A 25581-nucleotide genomic window follows, 5' to 3' on the forward strand; every position below is an offset into this window, starting at 1 on the left:
ACACAAGATTTTCTAAGAAAAAAACCCAATATAAAATAAATATTGATAATTTATTGATACGCAACAATTGAACACTTGTGATTCTTTACCTGTGTAACTGAAGAAAACACCCAGCTACACAGAAAGCCGATAAGCAATGGTTAGAAAATGGTTTATTTAAAACAAATGACTTTCTAGTAAATTATAGAGCAACATACCTCAAGAGTAGCGGAGCATTACCCAAACTCTCCTCAGTCTAAGCTACCCACTCTTGCTTCCTGCTATGAGTCTAACAGTTTAAGGTTCACTTACAGCACACAGGAACTGCAGTCAATCGAGGGAGAGGAGTTTATCGCTGCTACCGTTTTCTTGTTCAGACTAAAAGTGGTGTGACATGCCGCTGAGCTCCAACACACACACACCGAAAGGAAAGGAGGAGACAAGACGGAGAGAGAACACACATGCAGGAGAATTTGAGCCTCCTCCTTTCTCTCTCTTTCTGATGAGAGATCTCTCCTCTCTTTGCTTTCTTCTTCTTCCTCTACATTCCCCCTCCCCACATGAAGCCTTCAGTAATTTACTTGTTTACTTTCTCAGCGGTTGTTACATCACTGCCATTGAATACTCTTACTCAGCTTTCATCCATTCTCTAAAGCCCTTGTGATTTCCCCCTTCCTATCTCTTCATCAATCCACCCCCTTGCTTGTTGCTTTGAGAACTGGTCTTATTAAGACGCACTTCAACCGTGGATGCAAAACTTCAAGCAACCACCTCAGTGAAGTACGCCGTTAATTGTTTATAAGGAAGCAAAATATAAACCAAACATGGGGGGTAGGCTATTAAAGATGGGGATTTGTGCGCCATCCGGCTCAATTACTGTAACCACACTACTCCTTCCTGGGAACTTGTTGACTGAAGCGCCACTGCATCAATAAAGCAGTGACCAGCGTAATCTCCATAGGTCACAATGGAAAATCAACTCTGAAGACGACTCACTTACCCCCTAACCATCCTGAAACCTTTTTATATTCCACTTAGAAAGACATAATGCCTCATTTTCACCGAGTGGTTTGCCACGGGTTGGTGTGGTTTGGTACACTATTTTGTGCTTCCATTGTAAAAGCGGCCCATAAAACAGAACCGTACCGCACCATTCGAGGGCTTCCATCAGTAGTAGGTCCATTGGTATGGCTATGGTGAAGCTATACAACAGTCCATTGATTTGGGGGAAAGAAAAACTTGCTTGTGACAAACAAGACATTCTATTGCACCAAGTTTGTTGTTTTTCTTGTCTGATGTGATGTTTAACACCTCCTGCCCAATGAGAGTCCAACTGGCGGTGGAAACCTAAATACACTGGACCATAAAATAGTGTAACGAATAGCACCGCTCAGTGGAAAGAAGGCATAAAAAAGGCGTGACAAAAAAAAAGGTTCAAATGGCATAAATAGTTCTTCAAGGCCCAGCAAAGGCTGACTTTTCTATCAATTATGTCTAAGCATTTCTACTTATTTACTTTTCATCCCACTCTCCTGACGAGTCACACTGAGGACATTAATTGCATTTTTTTATTCACACTCACAAAGCAATAATTGTAATATGTCAAACATTCTCCAGTCTGCTGACAGAGTAGTCTGTGATTCACATCATGACACTCATTATCTTTGGAATGACAAAAAAAAACTGCTTCTTCCACTCAAAATAGCAGAAAAAAAACCTAGTCATTCTTACTGCAAAGCTCATTTGCAGTCGAACACCAGCCTTTAGAAATAGACTACAGTCTTTAGCTGCGGGCAGGAAACCCCCTGTTGAGTGACTTTCAGTCTGTGACTTTGGATAGGTTTTCTCAAATACCAGAAAAACAGTAGCGGCTACATGACAGCAGAACAAAATCTCTGAACAATTACTGGAAGAGAATTGCTTTTTTTAAAAAAAACTATTTCTGTAAAAACCAAAAGAAATGTGCAAATTAAAAGAAAAAAAACTTTAAAAGCAGGTCAGAATAAAGTTATGAGTCATACCTTCCCCTGTTATAGAATACCAATAGAAAACTTGAGTCACACACCACCACACTGGTTACCTAACAACAATTTTTTATTTTTGCTTGGATGCAAATTTGACTTCACATTCTGTAGAAGGTGTTGACAGATTTACAATATTGTCAATAGTGAAAGATCAGCTAAATACCTCAACTAATTATTAATTATGAATTTAAGTTCAAAGGGATAATTATATTGAGGTTTTAGAGTTGGAAAACACTTTAGTCAAACATCTATTCACATGCTTCTGCAAAACAGTGTTTATTCATCCACTCAGTTTTCTCTCTTGTCTGTCCTCCACCCACCATTCTGGCCCAACAAGCTGATTTATCTGCCTAGAAATTAATATTTTTTGAATGTTAAAATATGCAACTGCACCTACATCATCTGAATTTCACTCCATCATTTACGTACTAAGTGGCTGCATATTTTTCTAACTTTTTGTCCGCAGCATCTTTGCCATATTTACTGTTGGAGATACTGTCTCCCCCCCCCACCTGCTGTTCAATTAGACCAGTTTACTACAGCAGAGAGAATGTCTCTAAAGTGGAAGCTTCTCAGATCAACTCCACGCCTCCCATTCCCCCAACCACTGATGTACAGAGGCTGACTCAGACCTGGTGTCTCGCTGTGTAACAGAAGCCTCAAGTCAATTTTTACATCTGGCTCCATTAGCCTCCTTGACTCGATTCCAGTTCCCCCCACAGATCAGGCTTTGAAAAGGGAAGCTTAGTTTGAATTCGGTGTTGCTATGAAAGAATGAATCTTTAATTGAATACACTGTGCAGCTCTACTTCTGACCCATAAAAAGACAATGGAAAAGTCTTGTGACAATATTGGAAAAACCTGATGTGGAAAAATATTGGTGAATGTTGTGAAAACTACAGACTAATAAATAAAATGTGTTAATTAATTTCTTTCTTTTGGCTTCACAGCTGTGACAGTGGACGTTAGGGTTCACAGCCACTCTTGAATACTTGTCTGTCTATGACTTCATAACACCAAATATAGCTTAATATGCTTTAATAGAGGAGGAAACCGTTTTGGCACTACCACAGAAGCTAACACTTACAGTCTTCCTTATCTCTGCTCTTGGAGGTCCAGCCAATCAGCACCAAGGAAAATAAACTGCTCTCCTGGATTGGTGGAGTGCACCAATCCACCAGTCCAGGAGATAGGATTGGTGGATTGCACTCCTCGATTGGCAGACTGGCAAACGCTAGCCAATAGCATATCAAGTATCAAGATGTCTCAGCTTCCCAAGGTACATGTGCTTTAAAATATTCTAGATATGTTTGATGTAAAAAATAAAAATAAAAATTGCCAATATGTGGATTTTTCTTGAGTAATGTGGAGTTACATTCCACAGAAAAGTGTGCCAATAGGTGAATCTGTAAATAGGCACGGGTCCTTTGCAGTCCCTAATGGAAAAAAATACAATTTGAGATATCTAGCTCGGCATCAAGGTTTTATTGACAAAGTTGCCAACTTGTGCTGTTTTTGCATTAAAACACATTAGTTGTCCTTTCTTATTGACTTGGCCAACAGTTTTTAATGTCACTTCAAATACAGCAAATCTACCACAGGCATAGAAAACTTGAACACATGGTGCTTAGAGAATTAGCTGATATATACAGCCGTCAAAGCACAATTATATTCATTGGAGCCGCTAAAAAACATCTTAAAACCACAAATTTCCTCTTCCTTTGCCATTGCTAGTTGGCAGATTTTCACAGAATGTTCCGGGTCTAAAAAAAAAAAAAAAAGGTAGACGCTGAGCCAGAACTCACAAAAGAACAACCGCATGATCATAATCACAGCTTCAGGGTACAGAAGATTATTCATCCCCCCCCACTAGGCACTGACAGAAATATGAACTTGGTTTTGATTATGTGGATGTTTTCAAGGGGCTCTGGTTGGCGCTCCGATTTGCACAAGCTCTTATTAAGGTGGACCCCAAGTGATAGAATCCCCACATACAGCCCAGGAAGTCAATTAGAAAAATGTATTCAAAAGTAAATCTATCCACATAGCTTTCAAACCAATTTAATTTAACCATCATCGGCAGATTAATTATCCACTGACTAAATTAGGGAGGGATGTAGGCAGGGGGGGTTGGGAGGGGGAATGAGCTTGCAATATTGACACAGAAAAAAAAAGAAGAAAAAAAGCATTATTAAAACTCACACCCACTTTCAGCCAGTGTCAAAGAGGGGAAAGTGCTTAGTTCTGCTCCCACTCAACCTCATTGTGGTTGATTGGACAGAAAAAACTGTGGGAGATGGATTCAGGACTAATATTACCTAATTTATCTGTCACCATAAGTCCCCATTATTCCTAGAAACGCTGCTGCTTAGGATGATGATTCAGATACATTGGGAACTTTAAAGAGGTATATTTTAAAACATGTCTGACATTTTGGGATGTTACAAACTTTAAATGCATTTTACAGGCATTGCATCTCAGGCCAATATAATACATTTAAACTAGAAGAAAAACGAGTTCAGTTTTTCTATTTTATTGAAATAAAACTTTGGACAATGTGGTGTAAAATTGTACAAGAAAACTTTATTATTCCAGTTAGAGACTGAGACTGAATTCTTGCCCCTTTTTTAATCCAAGTCACACTGGATGAAAAGCCTCCTAACAACAACTTTTGACTGGCTCAACGGCTTAATTCAATGGATGAGTACTCAGCGGCTCATCTCCATCTTAAGCACAAAGTCACTGATGAAGATAGCAACATCTGAGATGATGAAATCGTCTCGGATCGTCTACTAACAATGTTTGTAACAATGACCTTAACAGTGAGTTTATTGACCTTAAAAGCCCCAATAGTTTGTTCTGACAATAACTTTTAAGCCTGATGTGTCCAACCCATGAGCAGAACCCAATAAGTCTTTTGGATCAGAAGTGAATGAAATCCAAATGCTTTCTAGTTAAAAGAAATTTGGAAGAAATTCATGAAAACTACACAAATGTTCTATATTTAGAACATGTAAATATGGGCTTACATGTTCTCACAACTTCCCCCACGTCTGGTAAGTTTGTTAACCAGATGTAATACAATCACATGTACTTTTAGAAAAATCCAATGCTTTGCAAAAAATAAAACTCGAAATCTAATAAAGCCTCCAGAAAGATAAATAACTAAAAAAAGAAGAAAAATATTGACATACAAATTAAGAAATTAATGATTGTTTGCCTTTTAAAGATAGGCAAAACAAGCATTTGTAGCTTGTATTGTGAGCGTCCTAATACCAGGAAGTGTTAACTTTCCATCAAAGTGCGGAACAAGAAAGTGTGGATTGCTATGTTCTTTTTTATTTTTAGCCACCAGCTTATTCACCATCTCTGTTCTTTGGAAAGAGGATGTTGAACAGACATGGCTGACCTTTAATCATCTGTAGGCAGAGTGGCCATCCTCCACCACACAAGCTCTGAGGCAAGTGTAGCTATGTACAGCAAAGTTCAGTGTCTGTCACAGTCAGCCAGACAAGCCTGTGGTAGACTGAGAGTATTTGTACCTTAGACTGGTTATTAAGGTTCAAAGGGTACACTCTAGTAGCAGATAATATGTCACAGATACCAGCAGGACACAGGAAGCTTCTCCAATTTAGCATTAGAGCGTGGGGATTGAGTAAAGACCACTATCAATGTGTAGAAAGCAATAACGCAGGGAGGGAGGAGCGTTAGCTCATAATTTAAATTGGAATTTACTATATATATATATATATATATATATATATATATATATATATATATATATATATATATATATAAAATAGTTGATAATTTGTTACATTTCTGTAAATACAGATGTACAAAAAGAAAAATACTTCCATGTCCAGAAACCACCAGATATAGTTGTGGTGTAATTTACATCCAAGTTGTGTGTTCTGTCCACCAAAATATAGAAAGGTTACACTCTACTACAAAGTAAATATGGGCTTAAAGAGAAAGCTGACTCCAAATGTGGCATTAACATTGGAAAGCCACTGATGCGAACCCAAAACATTAAACAGAGATACTGTCAGTGAAAGAGAGAGAGAAAATCCAGACTTTGTTAAATTCTCACACACTAATGATTTCAGTAACCCAGAGTGTTTGCAAATGGCTCCATGGCATTGGATAACTTTCAAATCTGTAGCATTCACTCCAGCCAAGTTGGAACCAAACTCTGCAAGGTGGATATGGAAGCTGAATGCTAACAGGTGATGCTAACCATGGCCTTTGCTGTGAGTGCTGTTACAGACTGCAGGCACTCAAATTAGCTTTTAAACATATCAGTGAAGAATTTTATAATGACAATGACAAATCTTGAAGAAGTTATGTAAAATATATTGCGATATATCTGCGATTTATTTAGGCTGTGAGAGAGCGCAATACTTTTGTATACCTATGTTTTACCCTCTTGAGCTTTGGAACATAGTGGATTTTAATACTTAAACATAGCTGAAACACAACTTACACATTTAAGCAGCTGTTTATTTATTTACTTTTAATTAGCAACTAGTACTGTTTCTCTCTTTTCCCAAGAAACTTTGTATGTGGTGTTCAACAACTAGGATGTCTAACATTTCAACATCTCCTTCCAATGCTGAACAGCAAACGTTATTTGATCATGTCAGTTATAACAAAAGGTTGATGTGGATTCTTCATAAAGTTACCAAACAACTCAAAATATTTCTCAGTCTAACTGTGTATTGCCATGAAAGTGTGGAGCAACTTACCAAAGTTGTCTCAGGCTCCAGTTGGGACTCAGAAGAGGACTCCATGCTTGTCTGTAACCAGAGTCAAGTCTGCCTATGCTGCGCTGATGACTGCATCTCTGTGGAGACGAAGAAGCAATGTCTTACTTCATGGTATACCTGTAATGAAGTGAGCTTTGTAAAAGTAGAGTCAAGATTTTAGTTCTTTGTAAAACACCTGCTCTCCACGCTCCTAAAAGTTTGCTTGAGCCAAACTTCTGCCCGTTAATAAATGACCCGTTTCGACTGCACACTGAGGAGGATCTGAATCTCTGCCAGCTGCCTTCCCCAAGGTGTCCTGCAAAAAATATTCTCTCAATGCATCTTTTCCCATTGCTTTCACCTTTCTTCCCAGTAGAATCACTGGAGCATGACAACGTTTAACCTTTATTAACTTCAACTTTATGACGTCTTGTCATTTTAACTGCTCAAATCCAACCAAATGTGGAAAGTTGTACTTCAAAATCACCCATAATTTCAGACAACCCTATCTATAATTGTAGAAAGGGTTGATGTATTCAGCCCTTTCTACACTGACCCTTAATTAAAGGAATCATTTTAAGAAATTACTTCAGATTTTAACGCAATTAAAATCATATGTGAATAAGTTTATTCATGTGATAAGAGGTTAAAAAACATGCAGCACTGTCTTCTTCGTTTCTTTCACCGGTTGATCGCATGACTCGTGTGATGTGGGAAAAAAAAGTTTTTTTTATTTTTTTTATTTGTGTGTTTCCATTAAGCAAATCTATTTTCATAATTGCAATTTGTACACCTTTATGGTAGATGGAAATACAGGTAATGCGAAAGATTAGGTCAAAAAATATTTTTAGATCATAGAGCAGCATTTTCAGTCCAGACCGAAATCTAGTTGCCAATCTGGGGGGGAAATGTGAAGATTCATGTTGAAAGACGCACTCCGTCAAGACAAGTTTCTTCCAACAACCCAAGCATCAAGCTCAAAGATCAGCTCTTGAAAATGTGATCAACTTAAGATTGCTAAATAGAAAAGAAATAGCCACCATCAGTTACAATTTGGCCAAGACATTGATACCCGGTGTGGCAGAGTGAATTACAGACGGTATAAACAAGAAAAGGTCAGCGCTGCAAAATGTTCACATAAAGTTGATGTATTTGTCAATTAACTCTGAATGTCCTTAAAGTCATTCATCCACATTAAAGCATGATTCTCCCAGCATTTCCGGTGATATCTCACTGATCGTACATCACAAGGAGGTACTGAAAAGCAGCGTTTGAAAGCTAAGACTCTCTTATTCTCCTTGTTGCTCCTCCACAAAAGCCTGGGAATCTGCCTTTCCATTCATTATATTACTTTACATTATTTTTGTGAAGCTAAAGTTAGGTTATTTTCAAGCATCAAGGCAATGTATTCAAATGAGTAAAGATGTTTAAAATTATGCAATATCCAATAAAACAAATGTCTATTTCTCCAGTTTTAAGTCCAAATTAAAGCCTTTATATTCTGTATAATCTGTATAATCTGTGCATACAGCTCCCATATTTATATTTATACACAATATCTATATCTCTTTGCTATAACCCCTTATAGTCCATACATACATAGTCTTGTACATCTGTAAATAAATATTTATATCTCGTAGAGCACTTCTGGATAGATGCAAACTACATCTCGTTGCTTGTACTTGTGACAGTGCAATGACAATAAAGTTGAATTCTATTCTATTCTATTCTTTAGAGTAGACTCTCAAGTTTAGAAGGTTAAAGTCTTTGAATGCTGTATTCATTTATCTTGAGTATACAAAGGTGTAAAAAAAAAAGAAGAAGATTTTAAAAGTCACTAAGCAGATTTGTGTCACTGTGGAAACTCTTAGCCATATTACTACCAGATAACTAGTAGCACGTGTCTAGCTAAATAGCTAGCTGGATAGACACACAATAAATATATAACAATGAGTAAGAGTCTAAAGGACATACCCACATGACTCAACAGATTGCTAAAATATTTTCACCATTTAAAACAATTGAGATAGACATGCCATTAGCCAAGGCTTAAGACTGGAAGAAGCATCTGCTGTATCAAAAACCCGATTCCAAATTTCATATAAATACACAAATAGAAAAATCTTTTTATTTCATGTTTTTTTTCTGACAATTGAAAAAATCTGTAGCTTGCGGCCCTCTATAAGTGCATGTGATGACATTTTGGAAGGTACAGAAGTTTAAAATGGCTCTGAAATAGGTCATGTGGGCAATAATTGGCAGCTATGATCAGCATATACCTTCCCTCCTGTTCTACTTGAATCATGCAACATCTGTTTAATGTAGCAGCTTGCAACACTACGGTTTTAGTAATCCACTGTGTCCTAATAAGAAGCAGTTGGAGGCATATATTCGCCACATTAGTTGCAATACATATTCTTTTAGGAAGTCGTGTTGGAGGAACACACTGGGCTATTTTATTCAAGTTTTGGTTTGTGGCGCAGTTAGTGTTGAAGTGTGACTCCTACTTTATTTGAGGTTTGAATAATTGTTATTGTGTGTCATTGCAGATCTGAAAAACTGTTTAAATTTCCACCACTTTGGAAGCGGTGGCTGAACCAGCAGCAGTCAATTCCCGTTAACATCTGCTGTGCTGACTCCCTTCCCAATGTTCACTCGGTCCGTTTCTGACTGCAAGCTGGCACCACTCAGTTTGTTTAAATTGTCCCACAGACCTCAGTGAGCCAACAGCTCTGACTCACTGTTGGACACTGAAACTGAGGGAATCCTTAGAAACCAGCAGAGCCAACCACCTCGACAGAACAGTAGGCTGGTGGGTTTCTCCTTTGAGGCAGATGTGACAGAGCTGCTTCCAAAATGTTGAGAGAGTTTTCTAAGCTCAACCATTGTAGAGCAATTACACCGCAAAGGAAGGCCTAATTACTATCAGAATTATAGTCCAATTAAGGAAATTATCCTGCTCTAATTAGGGTCTTACCAACATTGACTTATGACTGTCAAGTTTTAAACATCCTGCAAAGATTAGGAAAACTGAAACATCACAGAAAATATCTAATTTACTTTACAATCTTAAGAAGACTGAACTGGAGTCTAAATAGAGAAAAGTGTGTGGTTTTTAACACTTTGATTAAGTAAACTTACAACTTTCTAATGCTACTTAAAAGGTGAAAACAGTTTCTGTAAATGCAGAAAAGTGAGTATTTAAGCTAATGTATGCCTTGTGTGCATGTTTTGCTCTCAGACTAAAGGTAGTCTGATTCTTATTAGCCAGGGAGGAGGGCTTCAGTGAGCTTAAAGTAACTAATAGTATAAGAAATAAGATATATTAGGATTCCAGCATCGCAAATAGTCACATTTCTAAAGACATTCCTAAGACATTTTTGCCCAAAGTGATTTTTTTTTGTCTAAATCACCTTAGGGCAATAAAAAAAGGATGATTTCTTGGTCAAATCACTTATGATGACATACGCCATCATTCTAAGGTTTGTTTTTACCATTTTATCAAGAGAATGTTGTTCTTTTTGTTGGTATTTGGAGATTTGGATTAGGCTACGGAACAGAATGTTGACAAGTACAGCTAATGCCAATAGAGTGCCACACCTTGTATTTTTTCTCCATGTTTGCATTGACATTTGTTCTTCAGTAGTGGTGTGCCAATTGTAGTTTTCTGGCTGATTGCCGATCTGTAAAAAACCTGATCTGCCGATTCTGATTTTAGCCGATGTAAAGGCTACTTGATATCCAGTTAAACCAGTTAAGATCCCTATGACTGAATATTAAACAAGATCCAAGGTGTGGCAATCAATTTCAATCAGAAGTATTTTCTATGGGATGAAACTTCATCCAAGTATCCCTTCTACATATCGAAATAACTTAATACAAAATGACAGAGGCCTAGACTTGAACAAACATTGCGGTTTTATCAACCTACACGTTATGCTTTTTATGGTTGCAAATATGCAACTTTATGACAAATTTCATCTTGCCAGAATTGAGGAGTAAATGCTTCAATGAATGTCCGGTAATAAAAAGACAAAGATTAGAAGAAGGAGAGCCGGCCCAATGTAATCTTCTGAGTGTCCCAGTTTGATGATGTACTCAGGGGAAAGACATCTTAAAAGAAAAATTAAACCATGTAGGTCAGAGAGAGTGGAATATTAATCAACCGAGCCTGAGGGACAGACGACTGCCTTTCAAGTGCAAAGAGGATTGAAGAATATCTACAAAAATAAGGTTTGCTTTTTATTCCCAAGTGGGGTTTTAAATGAACAAACTCTGACTCTGCATAAAGGAAACCAAAACAGAGAGAAATGGGGATTCATTTTAGGGATACAATATTAAAACAATACATACCCCTGGCTTAAAAGGTTGAATCTAATTTAGAAAAGCTTTGTACCATAATTCCAAAACAAATTTACCAAGCCAGCCTTTGATATCTCTACACTAACAGAGCATGTTTTAAAAAGATCTTTATGTAGCAGAAGGCCTAGTAATGACTAGATTCTTTTAATCCTCACTGACAAAAGAAATTACATAAAGTAATACATTGATCATGGTATAATAATGCAAGTTTGCTCTCTCAAAGACCTATAAACTCCAACTAATTTTGTAAGGAATACTCCACAATGGACTGAAAAACATTTTAAATGTCCAAAATAAAACAAGACAACCAAAACCAATGAATAAAAAGGAAATAAAAACCACACACCACTGAAACCAAGCTGAATATGGATTATGCGGTCTCTCTTAGCAAAATTGCCCTTCAAAAAATATTAATCACCAGAGTTTTAATTATTGAGCTTATTTGAATTGATAATGAAATTAACAGTTTGAACATCCTGAAAAAACAGATTTCAGCAAAAATGAATGAATTGCGCATCAAGACGTAACCATAGGGACCACAATCCAACACCGTAATAGCACACAGCAGTGTGTGACCACGCTGGAGGATGAGGTGTCAGGCTGTTCAATAAATTGTAAAAATTCTTTGTATTTGCCAATGTTATTTCTACAAAATTTATCTACTCTAATAAATGACACTAAAGAATCAAACTCAGGCTCTCCAACGACATAAGGTTCATCACCAAGATCCTTTTTTACAATGAAGGAATAATTGATGAGGTCCAGATTTTCTTTTTTTGTGTGTGAAGTCTGGCTGGACGATGTGGTTGAAAAACTTGTGAAGATACAACTGTTTCATATCAATCGATATTGATAATTGTTGATTCGTTTTTTTTGGTTTGAAGTATGTATCTGAAATAATGCCAAAGTGGTGGCGTGGCCTTCCCGGTTTTATTCACAGTTTTCACCATGAGACACGGTGTGGCAAAACCTTAAACTGCTGCTGCAACACACTCAACAGATTGTTGCTAGGTAACCAAAGAGTGAGTTGGTTGATGCCACCAACCTTGCTTAGCTCACTGTAAGAGGTTGAGAACAGAAACCCTTTCCTCTGCCTACATCTCCCAAAATGCTGGATCGGAGTTCAGTGAATATTCTATGAATAATGTAACAGATGTATTATCTATTGATATTGATCATATGTTTATTGTCGATAACTGATTTATTGTCCAGCCCTAATGTGAAGTTCATATTATTCATTGTTAGACATCCGCATAAAAAGACTATAAGTATGAGCCTGCATATTGAAAATGCTTTAAAAATAATGTGATTCAGACATCTGTGGATGCAAATGCTGATCAGGCGCTGGGCTCGCAGGACGTCAAGGACACCTCACACTGTTCATTCCTGTGATGAGAGAAAGAATGGCTGTCCTTCAGATTTGAACTGACTGTTGGCTGATAACACGCAGAACAGAGCGAAAGGAACATCACAGAGCAAACAAGGCGACAGCTCAACTACAGCGCTGCAAAATGAAAATGTGGATGACGCATGCAGCTCCAGTGGAATACAAGATGTGTGTTTGTGTTGCCATACCTTGTGCAAAACAGGAAGAAAAAGAAAAACGGGACACACAAGGCTACGGATTTGAGCTCAACTATGCAGTCATTTCCAAGACAACCTCTGATGGATTTGAGAACGTCGGAAGGAGTTGCATAGACACAAAGGTCACCAGTGATATATCTGTAACCTGAGAATGACCTTAAAGCAGAGCGGGACGACGCCCCCTCACACACACACACCATTCAGAGATATAGAGAGCATCTATCCCACGGCAGGACGCGACTTCCCTGCTTGACAATCTCTTGTTCTGTCACAGACACACTGTGATATCATCTACCGGAGAGCCAATGCAAGGCAGACCCTGGGAATTCTAATGAGAAAGCAGAGGACATAAAAACAGAGGCTGTTCGGCGCAGCTAGCACGTGTGGAAGAGAACAACAGGGGAGAAGTCTGGGGGGGAAAGACCTACCTTACGCAGCTCGGACCACAGACGGACGAACAGAGGAAGAAGAGGAACCTCGAGATGACATCATGTTTTTCACCCTCCTCCTCTGATATGTAGGCTATTGCTGCAAGGCTGCCGGTGTCAGCGGAGGAGCAGCAGCAGGCAAAGCTCCCTCTCTGAGTGTGTGTGTGTGTGTCCCACATGTAAAGCCTCCGCTGCACCTCTTATTAAAGCAACAGGCATAGCTAAAGTGTTGCTGCGTCTTGTTGAAAATCCCACATGCGGACTGATAAGAGTGGTCAGGTGGGGTTTGAAAAGTCAGAAGGACACGGTCTTGGGCCTTGGACCATCTTTGGGCTGAAACAATCAATCTTGATTAATCGATTATTAAAATAATCGTTGATTAATTGATAACTGCAGTATACAGACCCAAAATAAACCATTTACTGAAAAAAACCCACATTCTTAGAGAAGTACATAAGTCAAAACTGTGTCGATAGTTCTGCTTTCAAAGGAAAAAAATTGTTTCATAAAAATCTGTCTTCACTTAAAAGAAAGTGTTTATTTGTTTTTTAATAAAAGCACCTTTGTCTGTAGACATGTTTCATCCAAAACACCTCCTGTAATAATTGGCTACTAAAACAACCCTTAGTTGCAGCCCTAAACCATCTAGAACTATCACGTTCAAAAAACCCAAACTTAGCAAAGGAAGAAAAAAGATAATGAAGTTTCTATGCTTTCCAGCTCTTGGAGCAAATCACCTAAACCTGAAATTTGCAGAAACAGCGTCTTCACAGGTCTGTCCAACAAATCAATCAAACAGCTGCAGCTGATCCAGAATGCTGCTGCTCGCATTCTCACTAAAACCAGGAAGATAGAGCACATAACACCAGTTCTAAAGTCCCTCCACTGGCTCCCTGTAGCTCAAAGAATAGACTTTAAAATACTGTTGTTAGTTTATAAATCACTGAACGGCTTAGCACCACAATACATTAAAGATCTGCTTTTATTGTATCAACCTTCCAGACCTCTCAGGTTCTGGTTCTGGTCTGCTCTGCATCCCCAGAACCAGAACCAAACGAGGAGAAGCAGCTTTCAGCATCTATGCACCACAAATTTGGAACAAACTTCCAGAAAACTGTAAAACAGCTGAAACACTGACTTCTTTTAAATCTCAACTAAAAACCCACCTGTTTAGAATTGTATTTGAAATGTAATCAATTACAAATTTATGGATGGAACTTGACTTAATGCTTTGTTTTGATTATTGATTCTATATTGCATTGTGTTTCTGTGTTTGTAATGATGTAAAGCACTTTGAAATGTCTTGCTGCTGAAATGTGCTATACAAATAAAATTTGATTGATTGATTGATTGATTGAAACGGCTGCCTCCTTTAAATCAGGGCTGAAAACATTTCTGTTTCCCACAGCTTTCCTATAAGGGTCATAGATCAATTTATTTTGATCACATTTTAGATATTTTTTTTAAGTATTATATTTTGTGATGCCAAAATGTTATCATTATTTTTAATACCCAGTTCCTTTATTTTCTGTGAAGCAATTTAAGTAATTGTGTATGAAGGCTGCGGCACAAATAAACTTGCTTTGCCTCCCCTTACCAGGTCACCATATTAAATGTGATCAGTAGGCGCTGTTTGCTTACTACGTCTGCTAAGCTGATCCATTAGGGTAAATTATGAGGGAAACGGACACCAGGTTTCCCTTTAAAAGGACACTCAGGCATGTGACCAGTCAACCCGACAAAACACGTCTATGGCCGTTGTTGCATACAGTGAATTGGGACACTGGAAGGCACGCTAAACACGGGGGTGTAAGACTTAAACGATGAAAAACACATAAAAACCTACTAATTAGACAAATATTGCAAATCCACTGCACAACATAAACTAGAATTTATTTTGAGTGGCTTCTAAGCTTTAAACTAGAATCAACTGGATTTGAGAAAAAATAAGAATAAAAAAATGTCACCATGTTTCTTTTCAAAATGTGATTCTGACTAAGATGGTGGTTCAGCCAAAAAAAAAAACTCTCTTGCAAATATAATTTAGAAAAAACTTATTGGCTTCTATAAAGTATTTGATTAAGCCTCCTCAAAGGGAAGAAAGATAATCATGCAAATCTGTGTGAACCTCTTTCATAATCTCTCTTTGGATTATCTCAAATAAAATTACATGGTCCTAAGGAGCCTCAAGCATCTCCCCTTTAAGTATTAAAATCTAAGATTAATAATTACATATTGGAAAGCAGAAATTAGCTGGGGCACATCTACAGTAATTAAAAATAGAAGTATTCTGATACAGTTGCATGAGTTGTTGTTTTTTTTTGTTGCATTATCATGGCAGATTTTCCACCCTCACACTCTATTATAGGTGTTCATCCATCTAAACTATTCTTTCGCAACAGTTTAATCGTAATGTATTTTTATTTATTAAAACACACATTTAATTTGATGCTCCATTTAGGAATGACTTAAAGTAGCAGTGAGTCAGCCGGGTGTGGAGATGAAGCAAATGTAGCCTAAGGGACTAAGTTCAGTACATACCTCACCAGTGTTGGAAAAATGGCAAACTACTGTAGTAAAGCTGATGGTGAATGTTCAGTTTTATGTAAGTTTTCAAATGTTTATCTTACCTGTTTTTGAGTGCAATGCCTCAAAACATGTTTTTTCCCAACCAGAAGTTCTTTATATTACAATGGGGGTTCGAAACAGATAAACACAACATGCTGCACAATTCTGAAGCAGAGATAAAATTATGTCATTTAGCTTAAAAATTACAAAATAAAAAGCTGAAAAGTGTACAGTATGTATTTGTATGTCAGTCTTAAGTCACTACATGTGAAAGTTCATCTCTTCTGCTGCCTTCAACAACATGTCTCAAAATTGTACAATATAAAGAAATCCTATAAGATCAGAACCAAAATAGATCCTTGTGGTACACCATCCAATATGGAGTTAAACTCAATTATTTCACAACCTTTTTAAATGACTGTTCTACAAAATCAACTAATACATTTGCGCAGTACTGTTAATATCCTATATTTGGACATTTTTCAGGAAAAGTCCACTTCACTGGGTGACTATGGTTGATTTACAATTTTCAAATCCTCCAATCAACAAAGAGATCAGTTCAACCAGACAGAGGAGAAGCTGAGCACACACTGGCTTTAGTCATCATGATACAGTGTGCTAGAATCTTGCAAAATGAACTCTTGCTAAACACCACAAACTGTGTCAGAACAAGGGCTCAGCAAAACAACACTTTGCTATCCCACAGTATCAAATAGACTCTTCAAAAGCAACGCATTGTGCAATCCTAAAGGAGCTGCAGCTGTGCACAGCGCTCTGGTGCCTGACTGAGACAGCTAGGACACAACACAGCAGAACACCAACAGAACCTAGAGTTCCTGAGGTTTCAAAAATATATATATATATCAATGAGTCAGCTATGAACTGAAACTGTATCGGCACTCGTGACGCAAAACCTAAAACCTACCAAGATGAAAGCCATTATTGAAAGAAGGCTGTTTACTACAAGTCAACTTAGGAGCAACGTTGCAGCATGGATGCTGCAACGTTGAGGACAACAACACTAAAGATACAGCTGGAGATGCACTGGTTTAGATCAAAGTGTTTGAGTGGCTCAATAAAAGTCCAAACCTCAATCCTAATAAAAATCTATGAATGAGAGAGAGCAATTATCTAAAGTGAAATGGGCACAAATGTGTCTAAGGACATTTGTTCCCCCCAAAGCCACCTCAAAACACTTTTCAGATTCTGATTTGTAAAATCTGTATCAAACGATGTGCCATTTTCCTTCCACTTCACAATCATGCACTACTGTGTCCAAGTTTGAATACAGTAGCTGGCTCTGATTTTATAGACAGAAGCACTTGTGCCAACATATACAGTACAGACCAAAAGTTTGGACGCAACTCTGTGTCCAAACTTTTGGTCTGTACTCAATACAGACCAAAAGTTTGGACACACTTTCTAATTGAATTCAATGAGAAGGTGTGTCCAGACTTTTGGTCTGTACTGTATATGAGCAACACAATAAGATACTGCTGCCATTAGATTCAGAGAAACTAATTCTCTTTCAGATACCTCCTCCAGTGGATTGTTATGATCCATTTCAAACGGCACCATCTGTCCAACTTTTAATCTGTTGGTTTTATTTGCCTCTTGGAAACAGCCTTGTGTAATGTCTAACATGTCCACAGTATGAAGGTGGGGTGTATTCATTCCAGGTTTGGCACACCTGCCTGTGTTTCCCACAGAAGCTTTATTTGGGTGGGCTGTTTGTTTTCCCACAATTTCAATTCAGAACAAACAAAAGTACTCCCATAACACATCCAAATATTACACTTGCAACTTCTTATTTACAATAAACTGTCTCTACTGATTATTTTATCTAAATGTACTAGGTTTAGACAGCTGTAGAGTGAAAGTGCGGTTTTGTAGCAATAGCAGCAGTGCAATAGCTATGTTGCAAAACAGGATTTCATTGTGAGAGGTGAGGCTTGGCTCTGACTCACTGCTATAATAATTTAACTTGTAGAAATAACTGTTAAGAAGCTTTTCTCTTCTTCGTTCTTCAGTCTTAGATTTTCCGGATGTAGTTCCGGATCCTTCTGAGAGGCAGAAATTAGTTTCTTTTTCTTTTTTTACCTAGAAACTACACACACAAGAGCAACCTGTTTAGCCTGAACTATATACCAGAGTTCACAGTTCTCTAAAACATTTAATCAACCAGGTCTCAGAACTCGCAGCAGATACTGGTACGGTACATCATCAACTTATTAAAAATCGTCTACAAAAACCGTTCTTGTTTGAAAATTTTATGATAAATTGGGAGATAATCTGACATTTGTTTGCATTTCTAAGTGAGTCAGAGCTTTAGCCTGACTCACTTAGAGTCAGGCCACGAACGAGTAGAGGGCAGAGGCCACGAACGGGCCTCTACCCTTTGTTTTCTTGCTCTTGGTTTGATCTGATAATACTAAAGAAGTTATCTGAGTTAGGAGCAGCAGTGAATTAAAGAAAAAAACTGCTCGAAGTTAAAAATATAATAATAAAACACAGGGTACCCTAACCCTAACTCATATCATCTAAGGACTTTCTCCCACATAAAACAACAAATGTATAGTTAACTAAGACAAAGCAGCCTTCCCTAAAGAATGTAGACCCTGCCCTTAAGTCTGCCAACATTCACAAATCTAACATGTTGGATGACAGACAGAGAGGTAGAAAGTTCAACAAGAGCAAATTTACCGCAATACTTTAGGTATGCTCACAGCCTCACGAATAGACATGTCCTGACGTCTCTGCGCTGTCGTCTACTTTCAATTCAAACCCCTATGTGACAGTGAAAATGGCTGCTTTGAGTCCTCTTCACTCAGTAACAGGGCCCATGATCAACAACGAAATGTTGCTACAGGCACAAACCACAAAGAAGAAGACGACGACACGAAGTAAGAGGAGGATGATGGCGAGGCATGTTTTTGAATGACTTATGGTGTAAACAAATGTATTCAGTTGATTTTAATTGCGCGTCTCATTTAAAAGTAAGCACAGCAGTTGCGAAACTGTGTTTTTTCAACATTATCAGGATACTGACAAAGTTTTGTGCACGTTTGTAATGGAAACGCAGCTTGTGTGACTATGTAGGCAGGGATACGATTTTGAATTCAACACTGGTTGGTCAAGGATTGGTGGCAATCATGCAGATAACTGTCCTGTCCCGGTCATCAGCACACTTTTCTGCATTCTCGGTACGCGAGGGCATACTGTCACCCCTCACTGTGAGTGTGCCCAACATAATGACCACTTGCAACCCATGAATACAACCTTTTTCTAAGTCAGCAAGGGTCAGCTAATGCCATGTAATGCCTCTGTTTATTGACATCCGGTCAGTGTTGTACCTGACTGCCGGATGGCGTCTGGCAGCGGCGCATCACTCCATTTGTGACGCCACAATAAATGCCCATTGGTGCTGGCTCCTTGCTAATGAAAGTTTGTGTGTGGAGTGTGTGTTGATTTTTTTTTTTTTTTTTAACATAAATTAGTGCTTCTAACCAACTCAGTGGGTATATTAAGAGACTGGTAAATTCTATTGACATTTTTAAAAAGCTTTCTTTTACTGGTAGTGTTGCTTGGTGACTGAAGCTTTGAATGTCCAGCATGACTAAACAAGGTCGATAAAAGCTCAATCTACTTATAGTTACCTGTATTTTTTTCCTCTTTATTTCCCTAAACAGACCACTAATTCTTTTCTAATGCTACATAGTATTGCATTTCCTTCTTGCAATTTCCCCTCGTATTTCTTTACTCAGGCATGTTTATTTCTGTGCTTCTTTTTCACGTCCCCACGTGCATTTCCTTTTCATTATGCAAATAAGGGAAGCTGCTAAAGTGCCTGAGCAGATGATTGTTTTTAAGTCACAATGCACAAACCTTTCGCAAATAAGCACTAAAAACAAAAACTAATCATGAAAATGCAACTTCTCGTTTTCACTGGGACCACTTCCGTTCTCACGATCTCTTAATCTGTAAAACGCAGCATTTTTTTGGTTTTTAAAAAAGCTAGAACAACAAGCAAAGAAGTAGCTTTGGAGCAATTTTTACAGCATTAATGCAATTAATGCAGATTTGTTTGCAAAATTAACAATTTATGCAATGTTTTGCATTAATTATATCATAGGTTCTAAAAGAAGGGCTCCCTCATCTGCATATTGAAGCTTTAAACAAATGGGAATGTGAAAGAGGAGTCAGAGGAATGTAACAAGGAAACAGAAATACATAAACATGCTTCTTAAAAAAGAAAGGACGGAAGCAGGAAATGCTAATGATATAAAGCAAACAAATCTGTTGGTCACCCATAGTGAAGACGGGTACAAAGCCTTCAGATAAATTCATCTTTGCTTACAAAAGCATTATGCCACATTAAAAATAAAAAAAAACACGTCAAGAATTTTTTTTTTTTTTTTACATTATACTTTGCCTTAGAGTGGGGTCTTGCTACTATGCTTAGTTTTAAGAATTGTGATATGAAGTAAGTTAAACTCAGCTAAGACTTAACAGGAGCTTTGTACTAGAAGATGAGACTAATTTGGAGCCCCAGTCCGTGTAGATTTGGAAGAAAGGATTAATACAGCTGACTCCGGCCTATTCTCAGATTCACATATTAGCAGATTTTGGAATTGCAGAATGTTACTCCAAATTATTAGGAGAAAATTCACCTATTTTTGGGTTTGTTTGAAATAAATAAATAAACAACTTGAGAAGCTGAAATATCTTGATTCAATGCTACCTAACACAAAGCATTATTATTTTTTTCTTTGGTGCTGAATGGCTGATCCCCCAAGAGCGAAGACTGTAGAATTTAGCTTCTGTGTTAGTGCCAAGACATTTTCCACAGTGTGTATTAATGTATATTAAAGTACTTTTTCTGTTTGAACTATTCAAATATGAAATTATAAGTGTTTTTAGAAGGGGTCTCAAGTTTTGGCAGATTTTAGCCATTTCACAGTCGCTTTGTCCCTAACCCTCGAGAATACCAGGGTCCACTATACATGGAAAACCACCTCACTACTGTTAACTATGGTGGAGAACCTGTGATGCTGTGGGCCACTTTCTCAACTAAAGACCCTAGGAATCTTGTTACAGAAACCTCTTTTAAATTTTATAATGAAAACTCTTGTGGAGTGAAAATAGTAAATTAAGAGCAAAACTGGGTGATTAAGCGAGACAATGATCTCAAGCATTTTGTCAAACCACCGAGGAAATCCATCATGAGACACAAAATTATGCTTTTTGAGAGGACAATTATGCTGCTGCAACAACAGTGAAAATGCTGTCGCTGAAGAGGTTTTGAGGGATATTTTCTGGTGATGCCCAAAAATTCAAAAATTTCTAATGGATTTAGAAAAAGAGAGAAAATTTGCAGAAAAGCTCATTGAAATAAAATGAAGAAAAACAAACGCATATCACACAAAGAAAATACTGGCCACAGAAATGTTTTGAGAGTCTAACGAGGATGGACAGTCCAGGTAATGCGCTGGGACTTTAGGTGCCCACGCTTTTTAACCAGCCCAACAAAACCCCCTCTACCTGCACCCTGTGAGACTGTATACATTAGAAACCGAGCTAATTAATGCTCCGTTTGTTCAGTGTTGTTGGACATATGAGAACTGGTGAAAGCAAAGAGACGCTGGAATGAAACCCCCAGCAAAACCCCAGTTGTTTTTATTGGAATCTAAGCAGCTGTTTAATTCAGTATGGCTTCGCTAACCTTTTGGAGGGGGTCGGGGCGTGAGGAGGCTAATAAAGGCGGTCACTGGGGGAAAGACAGGCTGAACTGCGTTCTGGTTCAGGTGCTGCTGTCTGGGAAAATCAACGTTGACGTGAAGCGCGAGGCAACAACTCCTCGAGCACATCTGGCATTTGCCAGAACAAATGGATCCAATCAGCCAAACACAGCCAGCGGCTTGAGCGTCCCAGCAGGAGAGATTATCCTCGACCGCCGCATCAGCCTTGGCATTTCGATAACCTCATAAGCTCAAAGATTTAGTTACGATCCACGCAAATGCTATGGAAACAGAAGAGACGAGGTCTGTTGTGGAGGGGTTGTATTCTTCTTCGACAATGGAGATATTTTTAACTTAAATATAAGATTGAGGACAAAAACGTTTCCCTGATGTTCTCTCGTTGGATCCTGCTGGCTCTTAAACTACTCTGACACATTATGCGTCACATGACTGAATTATCTCCGGAGTAAATCCTGGAAAAGCTTCTTTGTATTTGAATCAGGTGAGAAAATTAGGACAAATATTTAAAATAACACTATATCTCTCTATCTAGCATAATTAACCAAGAACTTATCTACTACAACACATTCATAGTCTACTGTGTCACAGGTATTTTACGTCTAAAATAAAACAATATTCCAGTTAGCTAGCTAGCTCACCCAAGAAGAACTAGCTTGTTTGGTGAGCTTGTTTTACAGTTTCTGTTTTTCTTTCCGACTTTGAATTCAGGTCAACTTACAGAAAAATGACTGAAATAAAAGCCTGTTTTTTAAGATACTTTCTGTCATTTGTATATTTTTTAAGGACAAAAAAAAAAAGCAAAAATCAAATGTGGTTGAAAAAAGAATCTGAGATTTTATTTCAAAGTCATATCACCCAGACCTACGTCCAGGAAATTATCGCTAATCATTGTCTGCATTTCCCTTGTCCATATATTTGTGCATATTGGAATTATGAAAATAAATTGCTTTATGGAAGCACGGCAATTACGAAAAAACTCACGTTTTTCTATAAAAAATAAAATAAAATTTGCGCTCGGACGCGATGGCTTCTCGGCTGTATCAAAATTGGTGTATTTCGCAAGCTTATTCGTGTGCGACTTTAATTGCATTTCTGATTTAATAAAAACACCACAATTGCAAATTGTGTCTTTTCGACATTAGCGGATTGTCGACAAAGTTTTTGCGCACATTTGTAACGGGAACACAGTGAGCGCTTCTGCTTTGATCATGATAGAAACTGACAGCAATTTCATTTCTCAACTGTCAAGAGATCAACCATGAGCAAAAATGTCATTATTTTGTATAAACTGTCCAAATATTCAAATATTAGGAGAAATATTACAATGGTACAGTTGTATGTAAATGTGGGTTGATACATCAACAGCAGTAATCGTTGAACAAGGCAGAGATTTGCACCTGAGGCCCATTTATCTCATTCTTCTGTTTCCTTATCACTTTCCTTATCACTTACTGGGAGCCTAAGCGCCTCGGTCACTAAATCGATATCTGATGTGGTAACAGCCCGTGCCACTTTTTGGCAGCCAACCAAATGCAAAGGATTATTACATTCTACAAAACAGTAACGGCATCCGGAGACCTTAGCTTCCCTAGTTTCCATGAACTCCATGCGAGGTATTGTAATTTAATTTAGTAAATCTGCTACACATAATGTCTCCCCAAACTGTTGCAATTTTTGAACCAAAACAGATTTATTTTTGCTTCGTGCTTCACAATAACATTCCCCCTCCACAGCGTGACACTAAGGTGGGAGATACTCCACTCGGCCTAATTCAATTATTACCAACTCTGAATGTGACCTTCAGGCTGAGGTGGTCAGCAAATGCTTGTTTCGCATGACTGCATGTCATTTTGAGTAAGCTCTTAAATCGGGATCATGTCTGAATATTGATGTGCATGTAAACACACCTTCTGATGCGACACAAACAGATGACCTCCGTGGAAAAGTAAAAAGGCCCACACAAGTCACACATAAGGCCTGGAGCTCAGCAAACACGTAACAGGTCTTATTAATACATAAATACTGCAAGAGATTATTTATACAAGCATGACAACCTGGGCCTGTTGTAATAACCAATTTTGCTGATAAGTTCTTCCAGATGTTATTGCAAAAAATTATATTGTTGTCTTGAGACCATTTTAAAGTAATATCATGATAATGGCATAATGATGCAGGAATACATTCTCAAAGATCAAGAAACTTTAAATTCTATTGAAAATGTAACACTGGAACTCAACGGCATGTTAAAAAAAACAACAAATAAAATTAATTATGAAGTCTCCGTGAACAAAATTGTCCTTCAAAAAAAAAAGGGCAAACTGAGATAAATGCACCAGACTTAAAACTTTTGTTGTCCAGTTTTTGGTAGAAAGAGAGAGAGAGAAAAGAGAAAAACAATAAATTACACAAATGGAAATTTTGTTTGTTTTAATTTATTGTGTGATTAATTGATTCATCCTTTATCTTATTGCATACTTTGATGCACTGACATGATCTAGACCACCTCTGGAGTATCTTGTGGAGTCAAAAATGCGCTAAAATCCTTACTAAGGAACTCGTCTCGCACATAGAAGCATGAGTCAACTAAAAAAATTTAATTCATGCACATTCAGCTGATTTAGCAAAGAATTACTTATGTGAAATTTCTGCAAAAGCCATCTTTTGCAGCCTCTTTCCATATGCAAGCCATGCACTCGGCATAATTAATCAGCTCCGGTTACACAAGTTCACATCCAGAGGTAAATACTCCACCGAAGACCTATTTTCCATGGCAACCAGACTCCTAAATATACATTTCCTTCATGACTTGACATCATCTGATCTCAAAAGGCCAAACACTTAGAGGAAGTGAGCACATCCGCTGTCAACACAGAGTTGCATCTTTCCTCTCTGGTTAGCCAATTTTTAAAACACACACCCACAAACGCACCACAGCGAAACATTTTCTTCTAACATCAGCTTCTCTACTGCTCCAAAATGCAGACTCAATTCAAATTCGAAGCTAAGCGTGCGGCAGCGGGGCGGCGCCATGGTTCTGACGAGGGCTGAGTGGAAACTGCATTTAACTTGCAAATGAGCCGGGAGCTCTTGTGCCCTTCTGTTGCTCCCTGCCAACAAACAGAAGTTCAGTCTGGGATGACCCGTTTCGGTTTTACATGCGCAAACAAGCAGCGAGTGGAAATATGGAAATGTTCGACAAGATTCCAAAAGACAAGAGTCGGACACGGACAAAACAGTGGAAACTTCTTATCTAAATTACCATCACGTTTCTTTTTTCCCCCACAAAGAAAATCTTTATGTTGATGGATTTGATTCATTTTCAGCAAATTAGCTCAGCCTAATTCAGATTGGAGTGTCTGAATATTAAATTTGCCTGGACTTTGACTAGGATGTTTTGATCTAAATGATTTCATTATAGGCTAAGGCAGGGTGATAAATTGATTATATCGATAAATCAAATTTTCCAGTTTCGAGGATAACCTGGATTTTTTTTATTTGTTTCTCAACTGTCAATTTGAGAAATTAAATATATATACAGTACAGACCAAAGAATTCAATACAGAATTCAATGAGAAAGTGTGTCCAAACTTTTGGTCTGTACTGTATATATTTTTCAAAAGACCATCTTGTTTAGCATGCGTGTCTTACAAAAGTTTTTATTTTGGTTTTTTTTTTACTTTGGATTTTGGTGAAATCACAGAAGGAATGATTAAAATTAAAGCCATTTTTTTGTATATTTTCTGTCATTTATCAAAATAAATTAAGAAGAGAAAAAATTTGATTTGGTTTAAAAAAAAATCTGACATTTTATTTATTAAGCCACATTGCCGAGCTCTACCTCAGGCTGTTTGTTTTAGATTGTTGCCCCTTTACCGCAGTCTCAAGTCTTTTTCAGCCTCTTACAGCTACTTTCTTCAAGTATTGTCCTTTATTCATTTTTGTTTCATCATCAAGATTTACATTTCTGTCACGTCTGAAGGCATTTAGTTGTCCTAGATCAATTAAAAATTGATTGTAAAATAAATTGAATTTTTAAAGAAAATCCTTCACCACACTTCACCCATTAAAAATTGTGCCTGTCAGGTGATAAATGCAGAAAAGTTAAAGTGTGGTATGGTACCGCACATGA

At 37.8% G+C, this 25581-nt stretch overlaps 1 protein-coding gene across 6 annotated transcripts in view; it reads right to left on the reverse strand.

Annotated features, from left to right (window-relative positions):
- osbpl8 (oxysterol binding protein-like 8) overlaps positions 1 to 25581 on the reverse strand; it is a 70106-nt gene that overhangs the window by 43671 nt on the left and 854 nt on the right. For 4 of the 6 annotated variants that reach the window (XM_032588986.1, XM_032588987.1, XM_032588984.1 and 1 more), the window contains one exon: positions 6752 to 6849. In XM_032588986.1, coding sequence (XP_032444877.1) covers positions 6752 to 6796 — 45 coding nt within the window. In that variant the 5' untranslated portion in view covers positions 6797 to 6849. Of the gene's footprint in view, positions 1 to 291; positions 311 to 6751; positions 6850 to 13125; positions 13276 to 25581 lie in introns of those variants that run through there. The other 2 variants (XM_032588985.1, XM_032588990.1) reach the window with 2 other exon arrangements.

The sequence above is a fragment of the Xiphophorus hellerii genome, chromosome 17 (genome assembly GCF_003331165.1).
Source record: "Xiphophorus hellerii strain 12219 chromosome 17, Xiphophorus_hellerii-4.1, whole genome shotgun sequence".
NCBI classification, from domain to species: Eukaryota; Metazoa; Chordata; class Actinopteri; order Cyprinodontiformes; family Poeciliidae; genus Xiphophorus; species Xiphophorus hellerii.